The sequence below is a fragment of the Lathyrus oleraceus genome, chromosome 5, assembly GCF_024323335.1.
Source record: "Lathyrus oleraceus cultivar Zhongwan6 chromosome 5, CAAS_Psat_ZW6_1.0, whole genome shotgun sequence".
In the NCBI taxonomy this organism is placed as follows: Eukaryota; Viridiplantae; Streptophyta; class Magnoliopsida; order Fabales; family Fabaceae; genus Lathyrus; species Lathyrus oleraceus.
Window position 1 is genome coordinate 89413164 of NC_066583.1, and position 9932 is coordinate 89423095.

General features: G+C 33.7%; 1 protein-coding gene across 1 annotated transcript; it reads right to left on the bottom strand.

Annotated features, from left to right (window-relative positions):
* Positions 1 to 6760: 6760 nt before the first annotated feature.
* Positions 6761 to 9305, bottom strand: LOC127087753 (deSI-like protein At4g17486). The gene is made up of 3 exons (XM_051028691.1): positions 8873 to 9305; positions 8472 to 8759; positions 6761 to 7292 (listed from the first exon to the last, which is right to left on the bottom strand). The coding sequence occupies exons 1-3, from the start codon at positions 9009 to 9011 to the stop codon at positions 7078 to 7080; spliced, it is 642 nt and encodes a 213-aa protein (XP_050884648.1). The 5' UTR covers positions 9012 to 9305; the 3' UTR covers positions 6761 to 7077.
* Positions 9306 to 9932: the final 627 nt, after the last annotated feature.

The window sequence follows — 9932 nt, forward strand, 5'->3', positions numbered from 1 at the left end:
CATTAGGAAATAAAACTGCATATGCATCTGTATATTTTTTTTGTTTGATTGAACAAATTTTCTGTTGTGCTCGTTTGTGCAAATCCAATTTAATGTTATCTTCTTTTTAAATTTGTTCAGTAATAATATTTGGTGTGATATTGTTATATGATTCACTATCTCCTGTTGAATACCATGTTACGTTGAATAATAGTTCCTTTTCTCTTTTTGATGTTGTCAAAGGGGGAGAAGAGCATGTACCAAAGCCAAGCCAAAATATTCACAACAATTAACAGTTTGTTTTGCAGACAACCTTAGACTACAAAAGAAAGGGGGAGCGTGCATAATGTGTGTAAATATTGCATGTTGTTTTTCTCATTGGTTTCACACAGGTTGTCATCATCAAAAAGGGGGAGTATGTAAGGGCAAACGGTCATACAACATACGATCATAGGTTTCGATGATGACATATGACCACCATGGACGAATCGGTATTGTCGACTCCACCTCTACAAAACAAATGCAACATATCACTTATCATATCCTTTTCTATACTCATCTAAACTGTTATATTTCATACAACATATGTGGATAAAATGTGGTCATGACAAAATGCATGAAAACCACAAAAATCTGAATTTTTGCAGATTTGCAGGGTTTGAGTCGACCATAGGGTCGGCGCATAACATAGTGCATTTCCCACGGGTCAGCACATAACACAGTGCATTTCCCACGGGTTAGCGCACAAAAGGCTTGCATCGACCGCAGGGGTCAGCGCATGAACCACGGGTCAGCGCACGCCGACCTATGGTCGACGCATACTGGTGTACTTTTCAGTCTGTCCAAAACTGCAGGCCATGCGTCGATGCATAGACCTGCTATGGTCGACCGTTCGTGTGCAAATTCAGTTTTTAAGTATTTCCCACTCTGTTTGAAAAGCTGTTAAGTGGGTTGGTTGGTTGGTTACTATAAATAGAAGTTTAGTTACTTGTATTAACTAACATTTGTCAAATTGATTCAAGTGTTCAAAGAACAAGAAAAAGTGAAATAGGTGTCCAAGATTCATCATCTTCATCTTCAACATCTCACAACACATCAACTACACACAACCATTTTTGAAGTGCTTTGTGATTGGTTAAAGGTGATAACGTTCGAAGCCGAGATTGGGGAATCCGGTTCGGGTTGAAGCTTGCGACAGGTTTTTTCTTGAATAAAACCTTTAGGGTTTTGTCCTCCAAGACTGGTTTGATTTTGGGGGTTTTTGGACGAATTCTTCATCAATTTTCAGCTGAGCGAAGGTGATTGAGTAGAGGAAGTCTTCATCAATCTAGTAGCGGATTCAGTGATATTGAAGGGAAGATTTCGGGTTCGATTTGTTGTAGTTGAGATCAGCCGGGTCGAGGGTTTGAAGAACTGAGGGTTATTCAACAAAGGGGCTGGAATCGGAGGTCTATCAACAACAATCGAAGGACTTGATTCACCTTGAATCAAGGAACAAGGAGTGGAAGCAACATTCAACGTCTTGAGAATTCTATTGTATATTTGCTTGTCAATCCTTGTATAAACGGTTATACTCAACAGGTGATATCTATTAAATCATCTTAATTCTAGTTTTAGAATTGAGGGCAGACGTACCCCGAAGCGAGGACGGCGGGGGAACTGCCTCATCAAATCTTTGTCTTCTCTATTTTCAGCATATCTGTTTTAGCTTAAAAATAAGTAATTTTTATATAAGCACTTTTATCAAACCTTGATATTAATTGAGGTAGAAGTTAAAACTCTGTTTTTGAAACCAAAGTACAACAAGACATTGTACAAGACTAATTGGAATCTCTTACTCAACATAAATATCACTTGGAGTGTTTGTACACACCAAGTGTTTGATAATTTGCCTAAACCAAAATTACCTTAGTTGTGTATCTAGTTTGGTTTTCTCTTTGAATCATTGGAACTAGGAATCCTATTAAGTGAAACAAATAATTGATAGTGTGACTAGTGTAGTGATTCGTATTCTACATTATCACTAATCCATAGACTTGACGCATATCCGGTTTTCCAATAACGGTTCGTTTTAGACTATATTTTCCTCGGCCGCTTCCGCACTTAAAACAAGTTTTCAAAACCAATTTTTAATTGGTAGCGCCGACTCAATTTTTAATTGGGATCTATTCAACCCCCCTTTTAGATCCGTGCCACAGTCTAACAAGAGAGACGTTGAAGAATGTATTTGGTTGGAAGCATTGTCCACTGGATAATGACATTGTTCATAGCACCTTTCAAAGTACAAGGTATCTACCAAAAGGTAGAACAAACTAAAGAGGTTACATCATCATTCCTTGAGCCTTGCAAAACAAAACCCCTAGTTGACTCTATCCAAAAAATTGGGGTTTTGACAAGACTAGTCCACTTTGGTACAATGTACGGATCAGAAGCTCTTCAAATAATTAGAGTTTGAGCTGTCACCAGATGCAAGACCATATGACCAGACTCTGATCCTTTATAGGATGATGAACACATAGAGTCAATAGATTCTGATCAATCAGAATCAGACTTATATTGCTTCTCCACATATGCTTTCAATCAGGATAAATTTTATGCTTGTGATCCTGCACACTTGAACATATGTTAGTACACTCATATGTTCTTTAAGTACTTTGTTATCATCAAAACTGAAGGGATATGAACATCTTGTTCAAACACCTGCCCCAAGGTTTGGATCAGATCGAGGTGGACGTGTCCGGGCTCCACCACTTACGCCCTTGGATTTGCTAGATCTGAAGGGGGTGCATCCGCTATACAAAACGTGCATATAATAAGCATTGGGTACGATGTGTCATTTTAAGCCGTATCAAAATTACATAAGTGTGTTAAGTTTGTATCAGATACACAATAAGGCATCTAATATGTTTGAGTCGTATTAGAATAGTAGAAATGCGTTAAATTTATCTAAGATACACATCATGCAAACGATGCGTTTAAGTCGTACTAGAATCATATAGACGTGTTAAGTATGTATTTGATACTTAATCATGTATAAAGTGTGCTTGAGTATTGAATTGTAGAAATGTGTTTAGTCCATATCGGATATACACTCAAGCATTTTGTCTTCGCTCCAATATCTCAAACGTTCTAGCAGAAAAAGAGACAAATAAGCACAAATAAAGAAATATATATATATATATATATATATATATATATATATATATATATATATATATATATATATATATATATATATATATATATATATATATATAATGAATCAAATTTGTTAAAAATAAATAATGAAACGATGAGGTATCGGCAATAAAAAAAATATAATATATTAAAAAATATATAACTAAGAGAAATATGATATGACAAAAAATATATAATAATATAAAACACATAACCAAGATAATGTAATAAAAAAATACATAATAATAAAAAAAAGAATATGTAACGCACGAAATACATAATAATATAAAATAAATAGTAGCAATTGGAAATATATAAATTAATTTGTGTTGTTCTCCTTAAACATTCTCAAATATGCTCATCAAATCTATCTGAAATTGACTATGATTTTGTTTTTCTATGAACATGTGTGGACTCTAATGGAGTTTCATTCAGTGCAGCTATTATCCAAACCTGCTGAATTTTATATGGACATTACTTTCCCCTTTCCTAAAACTAGTATTAAAGAACCATATTTTTAAAAAAAATGAGAAGTTGGTACCGCATAAATAATCAAAAGGTGCACAGTTTTAGATGAGTCTATTTACAACAACAATCAATTTTTATCCAATAATTAAGTAGTGTCAATTATATCATAATATTTTATTTAGAATTATATCTCTATCCAAATCGTTAATTATAAAAACAAAAAAAACAAAAAACAAATCGTTAATTATAAAATAAAATTATAATTATTCAATTTTTCTCTATTTGGTCTATTCTTCTTACTATAAAATCTACATGTCATTTTTAAATGTCAAAACTATCTAAATTTATTTTTCACCATATTCTCTATTATGTGTCACCCCAACACTATCTCTAATATTTTCATTTTTAATTATATCTTGTCTAGTCTTATCACACATACAACGCAACATCCTCATCTCTGCTACACATGCTTTATTCTCGTGTTGATTTTTAACCGCTCAACATTCTATCTTGTATAACGTCACAAGTCTTATTAGAGTCCGATAAAATTTTCTCTTCAGCTTGAGTGATACGTTTGCGTCACATAAAACCTCAGAAGCCCTCCTTAATTTCAACCACCTAGTTTGAATTCAATGGTCTATACCCCCTTCTATTTCTCCTTCATTTTATATTACAGACTCAAGGTATTTAAACGGTATGACTTGAGGGATGATATAGTCTCCAACTTTCACCTTTAAGGTATAAAAGTGTATTCTTTTGTTAAACTTACAGTTCATATACCCCGTCTTACTTCCGCTTAAGAGAAAATCACTTGTTTCTAAAGTTCGTCTCCAAGTCTCCAACCTTTCATTTAAATCCTCCTTCAACTCTCCAAGTATGATTATATCATCTGCAAAAATCATGCATCCTAGTGCTAGCTATTGGATGTGTTTCGTGAGTACATCTAATATTAAGGTAAAAATGTAAGAGCATAAAGTTGAACATTGATGCAAACCTATTGTGATAGGAAATCACTTGTCTCTCCACCATGTGTCTGAACACTAGTAGATACCCCTTCATATATGCTTGAATATATGCATTCTTAACCCCTTTCTTCTCTAGGGCATTCCACAAAACATCTCTAGGTTTTCTATCATACGACTTCTCCAAGTCAATAAAACTTAAGTGTAAGTCTTGTTGGTCCATCCAATATTACCCCATCACACATCATAGTAGATAGATCACTTATATGGTTAGCCTTCTAGGCATAAAACCAAATTTATTCTCAGTGACTTGAGTGTCTTTTCTTAGTCTCCATTCAATCATTCTTTCTCATAACTTCATGGTATGACTCATAAGTTTAATAATTCTTCTATAATATGCATAATTTTGTATATCCCCATCGTTCTTATAGATTATAACTAAAATGCTTCTTCTTCATTCATCCAACATTTGCTTTGACCTCATAATTTAATTAGAGTTTGGTGAGTCACTCAATACCTCTATCTTCAAGAATTTCCACACTTTAATATGTTGTTTGGCCTAACCGTCTTACAGTTACTCATCCTTTTTTACGCTTTCTTTACTTCCTGTTTCTGAATTTGACGGTAGTAATTATAGTTTAGTTTTTCTTCTCTAATGTCGAGTTTGCTAGAGTTCGATGAGATATCATATCTTTCATGAAATAAATTTTAGAAATACATCTTCCAACTATCATTTATATCTTTTTCTTGAACCAAGACTTTGTCTTCTTCATCTTTAACACACTTCACTTGATCCAAATCTCTTGTCTTTCTTTCGGTTCTCTTGGCAAGCATTTCTTTCTCTTTGGTTCCTAAATATTAGTATAATCCGTCAAAAGCTTGTATTCTTGCTTCACTGAGCGCCTTCTTGGTCTCATTCTTAGCTTTCTTATACTTTTTCCAAGTTTCAGCATTTTTACACCTAGACCATTCTTTAAAACAATTTTGTTTTACTCATAACAATTTTATTCCACCACTATGATTCTTTACCCCTATGTCCAAAACCTCTTGAATCTCCCAACGTCTCTTTAGTCATTGTTCTAATCTCTTGGGTCATCTTATTTCACATATCATTTATCACTTTCTTGTGGTTGTCCAAACCCTTCCTCCAAGATCTTGTGTTAGAAACTTCCTTATTTTTCACCTTTCAAATGCCACCACTTGATATGTGACGCTCCCATGTGACTCTTTCTCTTTGCTATCCCCTTGATTCTTACATCCCTAACAAATACTCTATGTTGGATAGTCAAACTTTTTTTTGGAATAATTTTAAAATCTAAACAAATCTTCATATCTGACTTCCTAACAAGAAAAAAATCTATTTGATAACATGTCATCCCATTTTTATATATGATAAGATGCTCATCTCTTTTCCTAAACTAGATATTAACTATAGTAAGATCCAAAGCCGACAAAAACTCCAAGATGGGTTTACCCACATTCATCTCCCCTATACCATACCACTCATTCATACTCTCAAAACCTTTTGCTACGCTCCTTACATGTCCATTTAGATCTCCTCATTGAAAAAGCTTCTCTCCTTGAGGTATATATTGAATTAAGCCTTATAAATCTTCCCAAAAGTTCACTTTAAAGTGTTGTGTTAACCCAACCTGAGGTGCATAAGCGCTAATAATATTAATAAAATCTTGTTCCACTACAAATTTCAAAGCTATAAATTTATCTTCTACTTCTTTCACATCCACGATATCCTTCTTTCACTTCTTCTCTACAATAATCCACACCCCATTTTTTAATCTAACTTTTCCGGTATACAAAGTTTAAATCCAGAGTTGTTTAATTCTTTTGTTTTTTCACTTATCCACTTAATTTATTATAGACAAATAAATTGATTTTTCTCCTAATCATACTGTCCACTATTTTGATATATTTTAGATGAACCGTGCCTATATATATTTCATGATTAATACATTATTCTTAACGTCCAATTTTATTAGTTAAAATTCTAATAAGAGCAACTATATCATATACATTCCGCAAAATTATACATTCACTTGTCAGATTCAACCAGCAAGGTTCAAAAAAATCATGCTAAGGCTCCATTTGTTCATTAAAAAACGAGTTGCACATTTTTGACAAAAAATGTTGCACAATGCACAACTTTTTTCAGTATCTCAAGCACAAATTTAGACTAAAAATATAATTTTTCCTCAATATTTCTCACATTTCCAGTAAAGGTAACACTATTCTGCACAACAAACACATTCCTATTTGCTACATCAACTAAAACAAGTTCAATCAAGATTGAACAAAAACACACCTAAAAAATTAGAGAAAGAAAAAAAACCAAATTTGAATAAAACACAACGCAAACCATTCCTTAGTATCCATTGCAAAACTATGAAACATATACACCAGAACAGAAAGATGGAGCAAATAAACAACTTTCTGCACTGTGTCATCGTAGGTTGCTTACACAATTCTCAAACCTTTACTTTACCGTTAACGTCGTGGTTGAAGAAGCTTTCATCAAAGACGATGGACGAAGGCAATGTCTTGATGAACCGCGAAGGTTGGAGGAAGCCTCGTATCTGCTGGATTGACTTCTGATTTTCCGTTTTTCACCTTCTTGAACCTTGTCGGATGTAACTTGTCGAACCTTTGTTTCGTTTAGACCGGGCGGGAGAACACAGTTGCAAAATAAACCTTCATATAAATCAAGAGCATGTTACAGTTAGAAATTCAGATTCATGAAATGCTTCCTAGTTTTTTTGACTTATTTACAAGGTATAGCATTGGAAGACCAATCATATAACAAGTAGAGAATAAGTTGGGGATTAGAAATCAATAGCCTAAGCAAAAGCAGTTAGTTGGATTTTGTTTTTTTAACTTAACACTTCATACTTTCATACTATTTATTGTTTTCAGTTCACAAGTTCTTGAAGGTAGTTTATGAAATCAGCTTATATCTAATATGAAAGCAATTTAACTTTATTTTTTCTCTTCTTATAGAAATAGCTTATACATAAGTGCTTATATAATAAAAGCGCATATATAATAAACGTAAATATTTTCAAACATGACTTTGTTCCGAGTCGTTCGTAAGGCCCATGGCAAAAAGTCCATGACGCAAAACAAGTAGATCTTCGCTTGGCTAGAAGCAACAATTCATCCTTCAACGCATGAATCACCCAGACAGAGACGGTTGCCCGTACAACATGCCGCATCACACGTGAACAGTTTCAACCGCTCTTGATATATGAGGGTAAAACGCGTCATTTCAAGTATTCAAATTCATTCTCACTCATATATTACTCCTCATTTCTCTCGCTGACAGAGCCATCTTAAATTTTTGGAGAGTCTAGGTAGGTTAGTCACAGTTTAACCATGGAAAAATAAATATAGGCCATATTTAATCATGATTTATCTTGAATTTTTTTTATGAGGCCCTACTTAGCTTTAGTTTAGCCTGATAAATTTGGAGCCCTCTGCGATAGCCCATCTTGCACGTCCACAAAGACGGCCTTATTCGCTGACTTAGGTATTTGAGTGTTAACTTTACAAGTCCTCCCACTCCGTCGCATAGGAAGTTTTGCTCCACCGCAGTGAGTCTCAACTTCACCACCTCATCTTTCATTTCTAGTTCCTAACCGAACACATTCTATTCAGTAGATCAAGCATGGTTCTTAATGCTTATGACTTACTACTAGTTTTGGTCTACATGAACACAAAGGTTTAAATCCAACAAAACTTAAAACGAAAAAGCAGGGTAACATAAACAGAATAACACATAACAAACTTGAATTGAAATGCAATGAGAGAAAACATGTTATTCTTGAACCAAGCTAGTAAAGTTCATATAAAAACTGTCAGTAAATCTCTTACCAAGTCTGGCAAGTCGATTAACCCATCTCGGAATCGATTTCCCCGTTAATTTGTAACAAACATCATCACAAAAATGGTTACAATTCTTGGAAATAAGATGATAAGAATTTCCAGAATATTCTCGAGCTAGTTTCTCCATGAAAACACCAACATCTTTACTACCCAGATCCGTTGTTCCAATGAAAATCGATTTTCTGAAAGTGAAACCAGGACAGTTTTTCGGTTGCACTTCAAAAATACCCGTTGTGTCATTTTCATGTGCCCCAAAACCATATTCAACATCATGAACTACATTAAAAAATGCAAAAGAAAAAAATTAAACATAGATTATTAGTATGGTTAATTAATAATTAATTAATAATTAATAATAATGAAATAAAAAAAGAAGTTGGTGAATTTACCTTGAACACCTGAATGGTAGATTCCAAGACCAAACCAGTAAGCATAACCGTTAATAGGTGTGAGGTCATAGACGTTTAGGTAAACAGGAACGGTTCCTGGTTTTTTCTTCCTAGGACCTGCTACAAATTTAAACAACATTATTATTATTATTGTTGTATATGTTGATGTGTACTAGGTTGTTTTTATGTAGAAGTGGTAGCAGAATGAGAAAGAGAGTTTTATGTGGTGAATTTTGGAGGAAGAAGAAGAAAAGTGGAAGAAATAGTTTTATGTGATAGTGGATGGATGAAGCATCTGTATCGGCATCCACCGGCGGCCGAAAGTGCTTTTCCTTGCTTCACCCACCTTCCACTATTCTTCAAATATTTATATAATTGTATTACTATTATTTTGTACATTGTACAAGAACCATAATAATTGCTCTCCTCGTGTCCATGTCTTTACTACTTGGTTTTCCTTCTTAAAGTACACTCTCTCGTGATCATTAGTCAAACTAAGTACTATACTTTCATTTGGGCCGATCAAAATGCAATATTCAAGGGAATTTAAATATGACAAATATAGATTAAATTAGGTTTAATATCATTTGTGGTTATGTGTGTTAACCATGAAAATTATTTTGGTCCATTAATTTAGAAAAGGTTGGTATTGATCTTTTAAGTCTTTAAAATGTATCATGTTGATTATTTTTTTTAATTAGTGACGAATTTAGCGATCAATTTTTGAGTTTTTTCGTCGTTAATTTGACGAAAAGGACAAATATGATATGTTTTGAAGAATTAAGAGACCAATATGATATTAAGCAATTAAATTATTATTCGTAATTTCTCTAGGTGGAAACGATTAGAGTCGGCAAATTCATCCTACAGTCATCTGCATTTCTCGAATTCCATTCACATTTCAGTTACAAACAAACTCATCTACAGATGAAGCAAAGCGCGCCATTCTGAGGTAACTTCACTCCCATTGGGAATATTCATATTTGTTTCATACAATAACTTGAGCATTGAAGTGATAACCTTACATATTAAGTTGATCCACTGCGTCGAAACCAAAAAT

Coding starts and splice junctions, on each gene's coding strand:
- LOC127087753 (XM_051028691.1), bottom strand. CDS start 9,011: ATGTTGTTTAAATTTGTAGCAGGTCCTAGGAAGAAAAAACCAGGAACC. Junction 8,760..8,872: donor CTACCATTCAGGTGTTCAAG/GTAAATTCACCA, acceptor TTTTTAATGTAG/TTCATGATGTTGAATATGGT. Junction 7,293..8,471: donor TAATCGACTTGCCAGACTTG/GTAAGAGATTTA, acceptor ATTTATATGAAG/GTTTATTTTGCAACTGTGTT.